At 49.3% G+C, this 16,510-nt stretch overlaps 1 protein-coding gene across 3 annotated transcripts; it reads right to left on the bottom strand.

Moving 5' to 3' along the window:
• Positions 1 to 605: 605 nt before the first annotated feature.
• LOC148225018 (nucleolar pre-ribosomal-associated protein 1-like) lies at positions 606 to 5,941 on the bottom strand. 3 transcript variants are annotated; one of them, XM_088170221.1, is made up of 6 exons: positions 5,550 to 5,926; positions 3,545 to 3,651; positions 3,335 to 3,451; positions 2,558 to 2,696; positions 1,656 to 1,849; positions 606 to 1,427 (listed from the first exon to the last, which is right to left on the bottom strand). In XM_088170221.1, the coding sequence occupies exons 2-5, from the start codon at positions 3,548 to 3,550 to the stop codon at positions 1,716 to 1,718; spliced, it is 396 nt and encodes a 131-aa protein (XP_088026347.1). In that variant the 5' UTR covers positions 3,551 to 3,651; positions 5,550 to 5,926; the 3' UTR covers positions 606 to 1,427; positions 1,656 to 1,715. The 3 variants fall into 3 exon arrangements, 2 of the variants coding, with proteins under 2 accessions (XP_088026347.1, XP_088026412.1); XM_088170286.1 differs by lacking the exon at positions 5,550 to 5,926 and adding an exon at positions 4,557 to 4,684; XR_015805552.1 differs by lacking the exon at positions 3,545 to 3,651 and having other exon boundaries at positions 5,550 to 5,941.
• Between the last annotated feature and the right edge of the window lie 10,569 nt (positions 5,942 to 16,510).

Here is a 16,510-nt window from a genome sequence, read left to right on the forward strand (position 1 = left end):
ACCCAGGAGCCAGAGAGGAAGCGAGCACAGCCCGTGCGGGGCGGGCAAAGACGGGCAAGGAGCAGCACAGGCACGGAGACAGAGAGGCACGGCCAGCAGGACAGAGGCTCACCAGGAGAGGGGCACAGGAAGGGAGGAGCACCGGGCAGCGCTCCTTTAGGACAAGAATATTCACACACACAAGCAATTCCCTCATTTGCACCTCATTCTTATTTCACACACCGCCCCCCCCCCCCCCCCCCCCCCCCAATAAAAAATTCAGCTCATAGCACAGGCAGCTCTGGCTTTTCCCTGCACAGTATTTCTACCAGGGACCTGGGCACAGCACGCGGTCGCGAGTCACCTGAATCAATCCTGATTTAACATTTCAAAGCTTCTCCTTCTGGCACTGCACCTTCTCAGACCCGGGCTGCCATGTTCCACTCCCCTCATGGCCACATTCAAGAACAACTGTTGCCATTCTGCAGAGAATTCCCAATATGACTCACATGTTATCAGTGGGCAGAAAACTCTTTGGGCTTCAGTTCCACCTCTCACCTGTTCCACGTGGAGGGAGGACAGGCATTTGTCACACATCACAGCAGCAGTGATGGATCAAGGCTTGCTTTTTTTTTTTTTTTTTTTTTTTTGATTGAATAAAAGGGTAAGAAAAAACAAACCAGGTCTCATACAAATGTCTTGAAACACCATTAAAGCTTTTTAAACCCAAGGAGACCATCGTGATTCCTGACTTCAGTCTTCTATTCATACTGGTTTTGGCATCATGAAATCAATCAGAGTCTTTAAAGAAATACTAAATCATCATGACTAAACCCCGGGCTCCTGGTCATTTGCACTTACAGCCCCTTGTAGGAAGCTCTCCAGCCTTTTTTTCCCATCCTACGTTGGACAGAGGATGGCTGTGAACCGCACGCCTCCGCACAAACAGTCCTGCCGGTTCCTCAAAAAGTTTAAAATGCCTGTGATAAAAATGATAGAAAGTAATACTGCCTCTCAGACTGTTCAAGAAATGGGAAGTTGGACTTTCAATGTCCCACTGAGAGATGCCAAATAAAAGCTTCCCCATGAGCTCGCACAGAGTAGTAACATTTCTTGGACGAAACTAAACTAAGATTTTTTTTTGACCAAACAAGATAGGTCTGTATGAGAACAGCTCAGGAGGCTTTCAGGGCTCGCAGTGATGCTGGCAGAGCACAGAACGTTAAAGATGAAGTCTTAACTCCCTGAATTAATGCCCTGTGGTAGCCAAAACTTTTTGCAAAGACACATAAGACTTGCTTCTCCTTGTTTCCGAGTTCCCAAGCCATCCTGTAATTCGTCACCTGCACTAGTGCAGACCAATCTGCCGTGGGCAAGGAACAGATCCGGCTCCTGAGCTCCAAGCCACGTGTCCCCGATGGAAACCCAAGTCAGGAATACAAAAACACCTGTGGAAGAAAGACGAGAGAAAAATCAGAAGACACAGATATTCTTCTATTTCCACACAGAAATACTGAGCCAAGCTGTTTACCTCTGGGACTCTGTTTTCAAACAGCTCCCCAGCTCTGTTCCTAGATGGAAAACGTGGAGTGGCTTTGCCCATGCAAAGCCAATGAGCCTCCTCACAAGAAGGAACAAACCAGTTTCCTGCTAAATCAGACACCTGGAAATCTCACCTGTCACATGCTGTCATGGACCAGCAAGAGGGATCAGCATCCAGGCCCACGTGGACTTGTTCATTCCTGGCTTCTAATGCAGCAGGGACAACAGCACTGAAGGGAAATGATCACGTCTTCATTTAAAGAGAACCCAACTTCTTCATCAAAGCCATCACTGTCCTCGATCAGGACATCCACCATATCCAGGACATCTAATAAGTGAAGAAAAACATCAAAGCAAGAATCCAGACTAACAGGAAAAACAACAGACGTAGAATGCAACACTCCAGGAATACAAGGCATCTTTTTAATTCTTTTTAATAAAAAAAAAAAAAAAATTAAAAAAAAGTATGAAAGCCACATTTGTCACACAATACAACGTTAAGTGCAACCCCTAAATTACAGCTGAACCTTCACTCTGCCTTTCAATGCTGCTGTCCAGCACGGAGCAGCTGTGGCTGCTCCTGGATCCCTGGATGTGTCCAAAGCCAGGCTGGACACTGGGGCTTGGAGCAGCCCGGGCTACTGAAAGGTGTCCCTGTTCATGGCAGGGCTGGAACTGGATGAGATTTAAGGAGCCTTGCCGGCCAAACCACTCTGGGATTCCATGACTCTGTCAACAGTCCCAAGCAGAAGGGCTAGATTTCCATTTGAGTTCAAAAACGCTGCTGCAAGAGCATGAAGAGAGATTTCAAATACCGTTCAAGTGGCACAACCACGGCAGAAATTACTTTCAGAGGTAAAGCGGCAACTTGGCAATTCCACTTCGACTTCTGATACCAAGAACACGTGGAGAGCTGAATCCTGGAGGGCCCTTACTTAACAGGATTGCCAGAGTTATCCATCCCCAGTTTGCTGATTAGGGCTAGAAAGTGTATCCCCAAGTCATGGAGTTGGGATGTTGACAGGTTACCACATACCATCAATGTGAGAGACGGGGATGCTGATGTTATCAGAGTCCTGTTTAAACAGAGCCACCTGGAGCGTGCTGGCTGCCTGAACCAGGTCTGCTGCCTTGTCAGTGTAGGGACAGGGGTTGGCCACCAGCTTCAGCAGGATCTGTCAGCAAAGGTGGGGAGAAAGGTAAGTGCACCTGCTGGCTGGCAAGTGCAGGGGAACCACACGGTACTGAGAACGACCACGTGCTGAAAGCTGGGCAGCTTTTATGAGGACAACTTCCATAGCACTTCTGCAGGATTCTGTCTACAGTTCCTGCTCTACAGGCCACACTGATGGAAAAACAAAAACCCACCACAACTTGGCACCTAGATTGCGACCACACACCGAGTACCTGGGCAGACCACAGTGGAGGCAAAGCACTGGGCATTCAACATCCTGAAGAGTAAACAGCAAGTGTCACCTTTCCTTGTCAAGGACCACCATCTACTGAGCTCTGATAATGTTGGCACCTAAAGAGGAGATCAAAGCTACCCACACCTACACCACTCTACCCTTACACCGACAATGCTGTAATAACAGCTGATCTTTTTGGATTTCATTTTCCTACAAATCATTTGGCTGCCCTCCCACTGAACACAAGAAGGATGCCACCTCCGTATAAAGAATCCCAAACAAGGCTTTTCTCAGAATTCATTCGCTGGTCTTTGACAGGTTTCTCAACAATAGCAACAAGACCTCCAGTTTCCACTAACACTATTCTTTGCATTTTTTTATCCAGCTGATTTGAACACCGTTACCTTTTCCAAAAACTGAATCACTGCTTCCTTCTGGTCTTCTTTTGTATTATCCAAGTGCTCCAGCCAAATTGAAAGCTCCTTCCACGTGTCCTCAAACGCTCCACTGTCACGTAAAACCTGTCCAGGAAACAAAGGAGGAGGTGTGTAAATAAACCTCAAAACACCTAAAATACAAAACCCCGAGGGATGCAGATCTTTTTCTATAGTTACCTTCATGCTTCCTTCTTTTAGGAACGAAAAGAAGAGCAGGTTGATGAGGAGTCGTATCTGCCGCTCTCCTCACCCTCAGTTCAAGAGGCTCACTAGGGGGACTTCAGCTGCATAGTGGACAATAAAAATCCTACTTCTGTAATTTCTGGAAAGCAGGTTATACTGCTTTCAGAGGGCCGTACAGCTTTCTATCATCACAGGCAGTTAAAAAAAAAAGAAAAAAGCACCTTCAAAATAGCCTGTAGGGGAGTTTTAGAAAACTACCGATGAAACAGAGGAAAATCATTGCTAAATTAAACCTGAATCAGGCTACTTGTACTTAAAGCAATCAGGCAGAGGGATGAACAGTCACATAAATGAGCAGTGGGCTGTGACCACAGCAAGGTCCAGAGAGAAGTGCAAGTTGCTGGGGGTGGTGAGGAAGACCAACAAGTCCCACACCCTAGAGACAGGCTTTGACGTGCCTAGAAACTTCCCCCCGCTTTCCTGCTCTCCAAATTCAGGCCCTGACTGCGAGCACCCAAACTCGGTGACCCCGAGCTCCAGCTCTACAAGCAAGAAAGGAGGAGGGAGAAGAGGAAGGAATCCGAGTGACACCAGGGTTCAGCTCCCTCCCCCTAAGGCCCAGCAAGAGAGGAAACCTTGCCCAGCTTCCCGACCCTGGCACCTACGTTGGACGACTGCAATTACACAGGATGAATCTGTGCCTTTGCTCCTCTCCACACATCAAATACAAGGAAGCCATCACAACTCATTTGTTCTACAGTTACTCCGTGTACAACACCAGCAGCTCTAAAAACAACTGCTGCTCACATCAATCTGACAGGGGAATTCATTTAAAGCAAGAAAACATGAAGGAAAAAGGATTCATTATAATATAAGCGACTATTTTTGGCAGGGTCTGGAAACAGAAATGCACCTGCAGCTCTCACAAAACCAGGCAGGAACAGAATGTGAAATCCAAAAACGAGCCTTCAGTTACATGGCACTGTGCAGAAAAGTAAGTCCTTACCATCTATTCTTAGCAGCCTTTCTGCTGACGGAACTGCCCCAACTTCCCTGTTCCTGCTTTCCCTTCAGAGAAAATGCAAAGGACTGAAGTGGAAAGTGGACACAGGAACAAGTCAAGCAGTCCATGTTCCCACCTGGCAAAAGAATCCAAAACCATCAGAAAAACGGCACATTTTGAGCAGCTTTCGGTTGAGACATTCATTGCTGGGAGACCAAGTGAACCTGCCTTTAATCCCTTGCAAGGATCAAGGGCCACTAAACCCGAATTCAGTCACTGTAACTGGATTTTTTTCTTGGCAGGACAGTCTGGTTGCATTTATTCCTTATTCCTAGGGGTAAATCTCTACCCCTACTTAGGTAACTAAAGGATGTCCTCTTTGAATAAGGTGCTAAAAACAGCGGCCTCTGGTGTCTGGTGGACTTCGAGCTGACCAGCTTTTTCTCAAAAGTCAAATAACTAATTTAAATATGCAGAGGGGGATGCTAATTTTCAAGACAAAAAGTACTCCTTGCATCAAAGCTGGTATCAGACAATAACAGAGAGGACTACTCTGCAGGGCCAGAGGAAACCGGAGAAGACTTATGAAAGGCTAGAGTGCTGAAGTACAGATTAAAGAAACGCTGATAAAAAGTAAAAATCCAAAGCAATATCTTCTTGATCAATGTCAAGACCTTTGCAGGCACCAACTGCACTGATTTATTACAGTATCAGAATTCATTCAGCCTCGGGGGGGTGCGTAAACACGACAGACATTTTCTTTGCTCTTTCATCAACTGCTGCAGTGAAGTCCGTTCACAGCATTGATTTCTGTCAAATATTTCGTTACTAGCCGGTTATCTGACAGCAAATTTCAACAAGAGTCACAGGAAAGGAGACTGGTGACCACACAATCCTGCAGCAAAGGTAACTGCTTCAAGAAAAAATCGTACAATCCTGAAATTTCAGGCCAGTGGGATAGAGCGAATATCCTGATATTTCAATTCAAAAGCTTACCTTAATGGTCTCGGGCTCCGGGGCTTGGAGGGGGGGTCGGTTCGGAAGGGCCGCCTCCGGAGGAGGGGATCCCGGGGGGAGTCAGGGGCCCGGGGAGGGGGGCGAGGCGGAGGGAGAGGAAAAAGAGGAAGATGAGGAGGAGGAAGAAGGGGGAGAGGGTTTGAGAGGAGGGGAAGCCCAAATCCGTGCTGTGTGCGGAGCTCCGACAGCACGCTGCAGCCCGCAGCTCAGTGTGAGCACGGGGCAGAGGAGGCGATTTCTGGGCATTCAATCACCCTGAGGCGGGCCCGGCACCGCCCCTGCAGCACCGTCCCCAGCACAGCTCGGTACCGCTCCGGGATCACCCGGCCCCGCCCCCGGTGCCGCCTGGGACCACTGGGGACCGCCCCTAAAGCACCGCCCCGGCCCCGCCCGGTCCCGTCCCCGGGACCTCCGTGCCCCGCCTCGCCAAGCCCCGGCTCCGCCCCGAGCCTGCCCGGGCTGCGCCGGGACCATCGCTGGCGGCCCCGCCCCTCTTCCCCGGGCCGAAGCGGGCTGAAGGAGATGTCCGCACGATTGGAAACGCCGCCGAAAATCGCACCCGTGGGATCGGTGTCGGCGTCGTGCGCAGGCATCCCACTAGAGCGAGCGGGCTCCTTGCTGTGCCACCCTCCTTTTGCAGCCAGAGTTAGAAGGTCGGGGAGCGACACCCGAGCCGCCATCTTGGGAGAGGCAGGCGCGCAGTACCGCGCTCTGCCCACAGGGTGGCGCTTGGGAGACAGGCAAGGGATGGAATCAAGGAGTGTCCCAATCCTTGAGGAAATCCCCCGGAATGAACGCCCCAAAAAACCCCGACCAGAACTGAGAAACCTCCTGCCTCTGTATGAGTGCAAAGGGTGTGCAAGGAGTGTGCAAATAGTGCATTAGCAATCGATCGGCAGGCATTGGCAATCGACCGCCGATCTAATCGATCGGCAGGCATTGGCAATCGATCGCCGATCTAATCGATCGGCAGGCATTGGCAATCGATCGCCGAGCTAATCGATCGGCAGGCATTGGCAATCGATCGCCGAGCTAATCGATCGGCAGGCACGATCAATCGATCGCCGATATAATCGATCGGCAGGCATTGGCAATCGATCGCCGATCTAATCGATCGGCAGGCATTAGCAATCGATCGCCGATCTAATCGATCGGCAGGCGCGATCAATCGATCGCCGATGTAATCGATCGGCAGGCGCGATCAATCGATCGCCGATCGAATCGATCGGCAGGCATTGGCAATCGATCGCCGATATAATCGATCGGCAGGCATTGGCAATCGATCGCCGATCTAATCGATCGGCAGGCATTAGCAATCGATCGCCGATCTAATCGATCGGCAGGCATTAGCAATCGATCGCCGATCTAATCGATCGGCAGGCGCGATCAATCGATCGCCGATCTAATCGATCGGCAGGCATTAGCAATCGATCGCCGATCTAATCGATCGGCAGGCGCGATCAATCGATCGCCGATGTAATCGATCGGCAGGCGCGATCAATCGATCGCCGATATAATCGATCGGCAGGCATTAGCAATCGATCGCCGATATAATCGATCGGCAGGCGCGATCAATCGATCGCCGATCTACTCGATCGGCAGCCATTAGCAATCGAGCGCCGATCGAATCGATCGGCAGGCGCGATCAATCGATCGCCGATCTAATCGATCGGCAGGCATTAGCAATCGATCGCCGATCGAATCGATCGGCAGGCGCGATCAATCGATCGGCAGGCATTAGCAATCGATCGCCGATCTAATCGATCGGCAGGCGCGATCAATCGATCGCCGATCTAATCGATCGGCAGGCATTAGCAATCGATCGGCAGGCGCGATCAATCGATCGCCGATCTAATCCATAGGCACGCATTAGCTATCGATTGCCGATCTGATTTTTCCCGCCATTTTTCATGGATTTTTTCCCCCATTTCTTACTGATTTTTCCCCAATTTTTCATGCATTTTTTCCCGCAATTTTCGTGGATTTTTTCCCATATTTTCCCCATTTCTCACTGATTTTTTTCCCACATTTCTCAATGATTTGTTTCCCCAATTTATCAAAGATTTTTTTTCCCCATTTCACCATGATGTTTCCCCCATTTCTCACTGATTTTTTCCCCCATTTCTCACTGATTTTTTTCCCCCCATTTTTCCATGGATATTTCCCGATTTTCCCCCCCATTGCTCACTGATTTTTGCCCCCATTTCTCTCTGAATTTTCCCCCCATTTTCCATGCATTTTTCCCCCATTTATCACTGATATTTGCCCCCATTTCTCTCTGAATTTTTCCTTCCATTTTTCATGCATTTTTCCGCCCATTAATCACTGATTTTCTCCCCATATATCACTGATTTTTTTCCCCATTTCTCAATTATTTTTTCCCCCACTTTTCCCCGTTTCTCACTGATTTATTCCCCCATTTTTCATGGATTTTTTTTCCCCCATTTCTCACTGTTTTTTTTCCCCATTTTTCAAAGATTCCCCCCCCATTTTTCACTGATTTTTCTCCATTTCTCACTGATTTTCCCACCATTTTTCATGTGGTTTTTTTCCATTTCTCACTGATGTTTTACCCCATTCTTATTACCATTCTCATAGCTCTATTTTATATTTATACATATTCTTATATTTGCATTATTTCTGTTATACACTAGATTTTTCATAGATATTTGCTACTTATATTTCATTATATTTTACATGTATACCAATCTATTTCTATTCTTTATATTTTATTTTTATATTAGCTATAAAAACCGTGCCTCTACCCAAATAAAAAGCATTTAAACATTCCTTTTAGACTATATTTAGGTATTTTTTATGGTTCTGTTTTTCATGCATTCTACACCCACCCCTCCCTGTCAATGTTCTGGCACCCAGCATGACCCCCCCCCCCCCCCCCCCATGCCCGACTCACCTGCTCCTCCAGCGCAGCCCGGCTCCCTTTCCCAGGGACCTTGGGGTGCCCCAAACCACGTCGGAGCCCCCAGTCTCCACACCCTCCCCCTCCGTAGGGAACGGGAATGGGATGGGGAGCACACAGGACAAGAAAGGAACAAAAAAGACACACTGGACAGAGAGAAGAAAAGGGCTGGAAGCTGGATATGAGGATGAAAGTGGAGCAGCAACAAACCTCAGGACTCTTGACTAGAGAGTGTGGCTGCTGAACGTCTCAAAAAAAACCCCCAGCTCCAACACAACATGCTGTGCTCACGGCTCGGCCTGGGACTCATCAGTGAACATCTCTCTCTTGCCAGGGCCATAAAGCCCCCGAGAAAACACGAGGTGAGGTTGATGTGCTCCGGCTTTGCTCCTGCTCAGCCCTAACCCCCAGCCTCTGCTGCCAGTGAGCACCCTGATCTCTGAACCTCTTCTCAGCTTGTTTGTACGCTTCCAAATTCCTTCCTCTTTCTTCAAGCTTCATCTGTTTCCTGGCATTGGGAGAATGACAAGTGTTTAGCACAGCGCAATGAATACAACAGTCTCATTTTCAGAAGACACAACTGAACGAGAACCGACAGCAGCACTGCTTCGAGACAATCTGGGCACACGTTTCCCTTCCAGCAATCTGAGTGTTCTTTTGTGTCACGCCTGAAATCCTGAAAATGGTTTTTTGAGAAAAATTATCCATAACTAGAAAACAATCCAACCAAATAAATAGAACCCCTAGGATATAATAACAGCCCATATACTACAACACTCCAATTCTAATATTAATAAGAAAACAGAAATTAGCTACACAGCATTACCTCAAACAAACACTACATACTGGCAAGAATCAAAGCCACCACAAAATAATTCAAAAACTACCCTATGCCTTATGCTACAGGCTAGAACGCCATCGGCAAACCTTATCAAGGTATCCTTTAAAAACAACGCCCCACCAAAAACAAAAACAACACAAAACGCCATTCAAGAACTCCCTTATCAACACCTGAATGAAAAAACATGGCATTAGATAAATAGACCATAGCCCTTATCATACACCATCTACAAACAAAATAAAGCTATACCATACATCCTCGAAAACCACCTTCAAAGCACGACATTAGAAAAAAAAACTTTCCAGAATTAAAAGCTGTATCTAACAAAAGCCGTCTGATAAAATTAACAACCAAGCCCCCACCATCAGAGCTGCCCCTACTAAACTCCCCATCGTACATATGAAAAATCAGTTTTAAAAACCTACTTCAATTCATTCTGCCTCAAATACAAAACCATCCAGAAAGTTACCTTCACTCAAAAACAAAAGCGCACGTAGTAAATAACATTAAAAAATAAATCAGCACACTACACACCACAAGCATAAAATATTGAATTAAAACCAAAAATACCCCTAGTCATTAAAGAGCCCAGCCGCAAGCTATATTTAACTATAACTTCGTGCAAACGTACACATATCATTAAAATAGATTTCTTTCAGAATACAACTGATGATCTAAAATAGTAAAATGTCCGAGAACGATATTATAATAGGATATCCTCGATCATCCTCCCGCAAATTCTCTCCACTGTATTGTCCGACACACACCAGAAAAAAAATCCAGTTTTTACTTTTTTCAGCTAACTTCTCATTTATTAGCTGAGAGGAATGTTGAATTTGTCTTTACAAATGAGCTGTGGATCAGCCTGTAGATAAGGCTAGCACTGAGAGATAAAAGAAACAATGGGATGGATTCCACTGATTGATGAATGGAAAGAGATAGTTGCCTTTACAAACAAACTGCGGGGCTGCTGATAAATGAAATTGGATATCGAAAGATGAAAGAAGCAACGGGGGGAAACTATGAATTCTATAAGAATTAAAAATTAAAAGGGAGGGTTATACATTAGAGGGGAATTTCAGGTATCAGGCGTTCCGGGAAGTCTGTGCCTCTCAAGTACCTCAGCCAATGGGAAAAGAGAGAGGGAAATGCGGCCGGGAAAATAGGATAAAAAGGAGGCTGCGTCCTCCAAAAATTTGAGAGATCCCAGGGGAATGTCCCATGGCCTCTCCCTTTATTCGAATAAAGCAAAAAGGACTCCTCTGTTTCCTTTTTGGACATAAACCGCTGGTGTTTCTGGATTAATTTTCCTGACATTTAGCAACATATTGTTAAAAAAAAAAAAAAAAAAAAAAAAGTGATCCAGAAGAGGGCAACATTGACAGCCATTCCAAGACAGGATGAACAAATGCTTTCACATTGACAGAGGATGCTGCGATGTTCTGAGAACAGAAGATAGAATAAAATAAAGGAAGGTGATGTTACAAGACAGAAAAGGGTAAAATAAAAGGAGTACCTGAGACTGGGGGGCGGGGGGGAAGAAAATGGGGAAATATTAATTGCTACACACTAGGTACAAATGCTTTTTACAAGTAATTGATGAGAAGCAAGCTAAAAGCGTCTTACTGCTGCTAGTGATATCATGCTCCAAGCTCTGCTAATAATTCCTATTTCTAGCAATAGTTAAATTGAACTCACTACATTCCAACTATTTTTCTGCTTGTTTAGATGGCAGATCCGTTTGGAACACACCTTAGTATAGCAAATTCTATGCCCAGGTAGGGACCTCTCAGTTCTTCCATAAAACATTTTCTTCTGCATTATGGCAAGCCTTTGTTTTAGCTTGACAGCTTTCTTGAAACTTAAATTTACGCATGTATTCAAAGACATTTGCAATTCCAGAAATTGGTAGGCACATCATATGGAAAGTAAATAACATTCTCGAGAGGGAGCTGCTTTGTTACTGAGGGGATGAAAAGCAAGGCTAGAGCTAGTAGAACTACCCAAGAAATTGGACTTAACGCAGCTTTTACAAGGCTCAAAGTAGCCATACCGAGATGTTTGAGCTAAAAGCCCCAGTTACCAGACTTACAGGCCTAATAGTTATCACCACACCACATTCCCTGGTTGCAGTATTTTTAACAGCAGTGCAGAACGCTACTGAGAATTATTTTTAGGTTGAATTGTTCTCTCCCCTCACTGCCTGTGTAGCTGTTAGAGGCTTCCAGGAGGCTGGGGAAGCAGACTGCTGGTTTCACTTCCAGACACGTCACTTCCATGGTCTGCTGGAGGGCACTTCGAAGCCCGTGGCCTTTTCTTGCTCTATTGTATCTGACAACTTTCCTCCCCCACGTCTGTTTTTTAGCGGGCAGCATTTTTGGAGGGCCAGTCAAAGACCTCAGGCTCCGAGAGAATTCGTCTGCTTTGCTCTGTTTATGTGTGCAACAGATGGGAGCAGCAACTAAGTCAAGTAGTAACTTCTGAGCTGCCCAGTTATCAGTAAACCAAAATATTCTTTTGTGACTCTCGCCAGACGAACATATCATCCTATCCGAGTCACACACTGCCCCTCTGGCATTTTCCAGTCAGACAAAGAATTCCTGGCCCCTTGCATGAACCTCAGCTCTCCACCTTGTTCCAGAAAGAGTTCTAGATCCAAGGCCCAGTGAGCCAGCTACCCTTTGCTGCCCTGAGCAGTATGGAAACAGCCAAGCCCCAGCCCTGCAGCCCTGCCTAACTCGCCTTTGCCTCCCAAACCTGAACCTTTTCCTTGGCTGTGGCATCCTCACTCATGCAATCCTGAAGACAAAAATCTGATTTGGCAGGTGAGGCCGTTTCTAACGCAAAAGCTTCACCAAGGTTTCTCTTCCAACTTCAGCCTTAAACAGTCCTGTCCTCCTCAGACAGCCCCCACCTCCAGCCTTTAGCTGTAAATACTTACTGTTTTATAGCTAATGCTTGCCACCCCTCAAAATTAAGTCTTTTGATATGCATTTACATCCCTCCCTAACCATGTCCTCATCACCCTTCCCAAACTCAGCCTCATCTCCAGGCCTAGAACCTCTCCCTAGGTGAGGGACTGTCCTCGGGTAGGAGTGCTGACAGACCTGTGCACGAGCCCAGCTGCATAGCCCGTGCTAATCCCAGCCCAGCTCTAGCCTTTAAACCCACTGGGGCTTTGGTACTGGAGGCCCAGTTACAGTAACCCCTGTGGCCGTTCTGCTTCCAGGCCATCTGTGAGTTGTGATCCCCCACCCTACACCACTTTGGTGAGAAATGCATTCCTTTCTTACAATAAAGTTTTCATTTTACGTCTAAATTCAAGCATTCCGAGAAAACGTGTAGCAATTATATCAAGACAGACATGACAGGCACCAACATTAGTCTTTCATTACACACTTTTCATGCCTTCTCTCCACAGATTTCTTTGAGGCAACTCTGACTCCTTTTCTCACAGGCAGCTCCACACAGCACCGACTCCTCCTCTCCTCTGTACGACTGGCTAAACCCCAGCCTGTCCCTTCCCCAGCCACCTGAGCCTGTCTGTCCCACACACAGCATCCTCTCACCTTGTCCATCCCTTGCACGGCCACGTGTCCCTTCCTCCTCGCAGCACAGCCAGCAGGCTCCAGCCCACACTGCAGCAGGCTCTGCACCTCCAGCTGGAGCTGTGCTTAGTGAAACTGGCAGCCAGCTGACCCACGCTTTTATAACAACCAGCCTCACTGGGCAGGCAAGGCTGTTTCCACTCCTTGCTAATCAGTACAGCTGTAACTCGTTGGCAACTAGTGCCTTCTGCACTATCCTTACAAACTGTTCTCCTACAGAAATGGACCGGAATTCCGGGGGGATTTTCTCGGGAATTCCGGGGGGATTTTGTCGGGGATTCCGGGGGGATTTTCTGGGGGATTCCGGGGGGATATTCCCGGGGATTCCGGGGGGATTTTATCGGGGATTCTGGGCATATTTTCTCGCGGATTCCGGGGGGATTTTCTCAGGGATTCCGGGGAGATTTTATCGGGGATTCCGGGGGGATTTTTCCCGGGAAATCCGGGGGGATTTTCCCCGCGATTCCAGGGGGATTTTCCAGGGGATTCCGGGCATATTTTCTCGGGGATTCCTGGGGGATTTTCCAAGGGATTCCATGGGGATTATCCAGGGGATTCCAGGGGGATTTTATCGGGGATACCTGGGGGATTTTCCAGGGGATTCCTGGGGGATTTTCCCGGGGATTCCGGGGGGATTTTCACGGGGATTCCGGGGGGATTTTCACTGGGATTCCGGGGCGATTTTCTCAGGGAATTCCGGGAGGATTTTCAGGAGTATTCCGGGGGGATTTTCCCGAGTATTCCGGGGGGGTTTTTTCGGGGAGTCCGGGGGGATTTTCTCCGGGATTCCGGGAGGATTTTCCAGGGGTTTCAGCGAGGAATTTCCCGGGGAATTCCCGGTGGATTTTCCAGGGGATTCCGGGTGGATTTTCTCGGGGATTCCGGGGGGATTTTCCCGAGTATTCCGGGGGGAATTTTTCGGGGAGTCCGGAGGGATTTTCCCGGGGTATCCGGGGTGATTTTACGAGGAATTCCGGGGGGATTTTCCCGAGTGTTCCGGGGGGATTTCCTCGGGGATTACGGGATGATTTTCTCGGGCAATTCCGGGGGATGTTCTCGGGTATTCCGGGGCCATTATCTCGGTGATTCCGGGGAGATTTTCTAGGGGATTCCGAGATTATTTTCCCGGGGATTCCGGGGGGATATTCTCGGGGATTCCCGGGGGATTTTCCCGAGTATTTCGGGGGGGTTTTCTCGGGGATTCCGTGGGGATTTCCCCGGGGATTCCGGGGGGATTTTCCCGAGTATTCCGGGAGGATTTTGTCGGGGATTCCGGGGGATTTTCTCGTGGATTCCGGGACGATTTTCCCGAGGAATTCCGGGGGGATTTTCTCGGGGATTCCGGGGGGATTTTCTCGGGGATTCCCGGGGGATTTTCCCGGGGAATTCCGGGGGGATTTTCTCGGGGATTCCGGGGGGATTTTCCCGGGGATTCCGGGGGGATTTTCCGGGGATTCCGGGGGAATTTTCCAGGGGATTCGGGGCCGATTTTCGCGGGGATTCTGGGGGATTTTCCCTGGGATTGCGGGGGGATTTTCCCTGGTAATTCCAGGGGATTTTCCCGGGGATCTCGGGGTGAGTATCCCGGGGATTCGGGGGGCATTTTCCGGGGATTCCGGGGGGATTTTGTCGGGGATTCCGGGGGGATTTTCCAGGGGATTCCGGGGGGATTTTCCAGGGGATTCCGGGCATATTTTCCCGAGTATTACGGGCGAATTTTCTCGGGGATTCCGGGGAGATTTTCTTGGGGATTCCGGGGGGGCTTTCACGGGGATTTCTGGGGGATTTTCGCCTGGTTTCCGGGGGGATTTTCTCGCGGATTCCGGGGGGATTTTCCCGGGGATTCCGGGAGGAATTTCTCGGGGAGTCCGGGGGGATTTTCCAGGGGAACTCCGGGGGATTTTCTCGGGGATTCCGGGGGGATTTTCCATCGGACTCCGGGTTGATTTTCCCGGGGACTCCGGGCATATTTTCTCGTGGATTCCGGGACGATTTTCCCGAGGAATTCCGGGGGGATTTTCTCGGGGATTCCCGGGGGATTTTCCCGGGGAATTCCGGGGGGATTTTCTCGGGGATTCCGGGGGGATTTTCCCGGGGATTCCGGGGGGATTTTCCGGGGATTCCGGGGGAATTTTCCAGGGGATTCGGGGCCGATTTTCGCGGGGATTCTGGGGGGATTTTCCCTGGGATTGCGGGGGGATTTTCCCTGGTAATTCCAGGGGATTTTCCCGGGGATCTCGGGGTGAGTATCCCGGGGATTCGGGGGGCATTTTCCGGGGATCCCGGGGGGATTTTGTCGGGGATTCCGGGGGGATTTTCCAGGGGATTCCGGGGGGATTTTCCAGGGGATTCCGGGCATATTTTCCCGAGTATTACGGGCGAATTTTCTCGGGGATTCCGGGGAGATTTTCTTGGGGATTCCGGGGGGGCTTTCACGGGGATTTCTGGGGGATTTTCGCCTGGATTCCGGGGGGATTTTCTCGCGGATTCCGGGGGGATTTTCCCGGGGATTCCGGGAGGAATTTCTCGGGGAGTCCGGGGGGATTTTCCAGGGGAACTCCGGGGGATTTTCTCGGGGATTCCGGGGGGATTTTCCATCGGACTCCGGGTTGATTTTCCCGGGGACTCCGGGCATATTTTCTCGTGGATTCCGGGACGATTTTCCCGAGGAATTCCGGGGGGATTTTCTCGGGGATTCCCGGGGGATTTTCCCGGGGAATTCCGGGGGGATTTTCTCGGGGATTCCGGGGGGATTTTCCCGGGGATTCCGGGGGGATTTTCCGGGGATTCCGGGGGAATTTTCCAGGGGATTCGGGGCCGATTTTCGCGGGGATTCTGGGGGGATTTTCCCTGGGATTGCGGGGGGATTTTCCCTGGTAATTCCAGGGGATTTTCCCGGGGATCTCGGGGTGAGTATCCCGGGGATTCGGGGGGCATTTTCCGGGGATCCCGGGGGGATTTTGTCGGGGATTCCGGGGGGATTTTCCAGGGGATTCCGGGGGGATTTTCCAGGGGATTCCGGGCATATTTTCCCGAGTATTACGGGCGAATTTTCTCGGGGATTCCGGGGAGATTTTCTTGGGGATTCCGGGGGGGCTTTCACGGGGATTTCTGGGGGATTTTCGCCTGGATTCCGGGGGGATTTTCTCGCGGATTCCGGGGGGATTTTCTCGCGGATTCCGGGGGGATTTTCCCGGGGATTCCGGGAGGAATTTCTCGGGGAGTCCGGGGGGATTTTCCAGGGGAACTCCGGGGGATTTTCTCGGGGATTCCGGGGGGATTTTCCATCGGACTCCGGGTTGATTTTCCCGGGGACTCCGGGGGATTTTCTCGGGGATTTCTGGAGGATTTTCCGGGGATTCCGGGCGGATATTCTCGTGGATTCCGGGAGGATTTTCCCGGGGAATTCCGAGGGATTTTCAGGGGATTCCGGGGGGATTTTCTCGGGGATTCAGGGGGGATTTTCCAGGGGATTCCGGGGGGATTTTCTCGGGGATTCCGGGGAGATTTTCTCGCGTATTCCCGGGGCATTTTCCTGGAGATTCCAGGGGGATTTTATCGGCTATTCCGG

The sequence above is a fragment of the Sturnus vulgaris genome, chromosome 1, assembly GCF_052056855.1.
Source record: "Sturnus vulgaris isolate bStuVul1 chromosome 1, bStuVul1.hap1, whole genome shotgun sequence".
Classification (NCBI taxonomy): Eukaryota; Metazoa; Chordata; class Aves; order Passeriformes; family Sturnidae; genus Sturnus; species Sturnus vulgaris.

Excerpts from the sequence above, each read along its gene's own strand:
- LOC148225018 (XM_088170221.1), bottom strand. Across the intron at positions 2,697-3,334 it reads TGATTCAGTTTTTGGAAAAG|ATCCTGCTGAAGCTGGTGGC; the intron begins GTAACGGTGTTC and ends CTTTGCTGACAG. Across the intron at positions 1,850-2,557 it reads CCCCGTCTCTCACATTGATG|ATGTCCTGGATATGGTGGAT; the intron begins GTATGTGGTAAC and ends TTCACTTATTAG.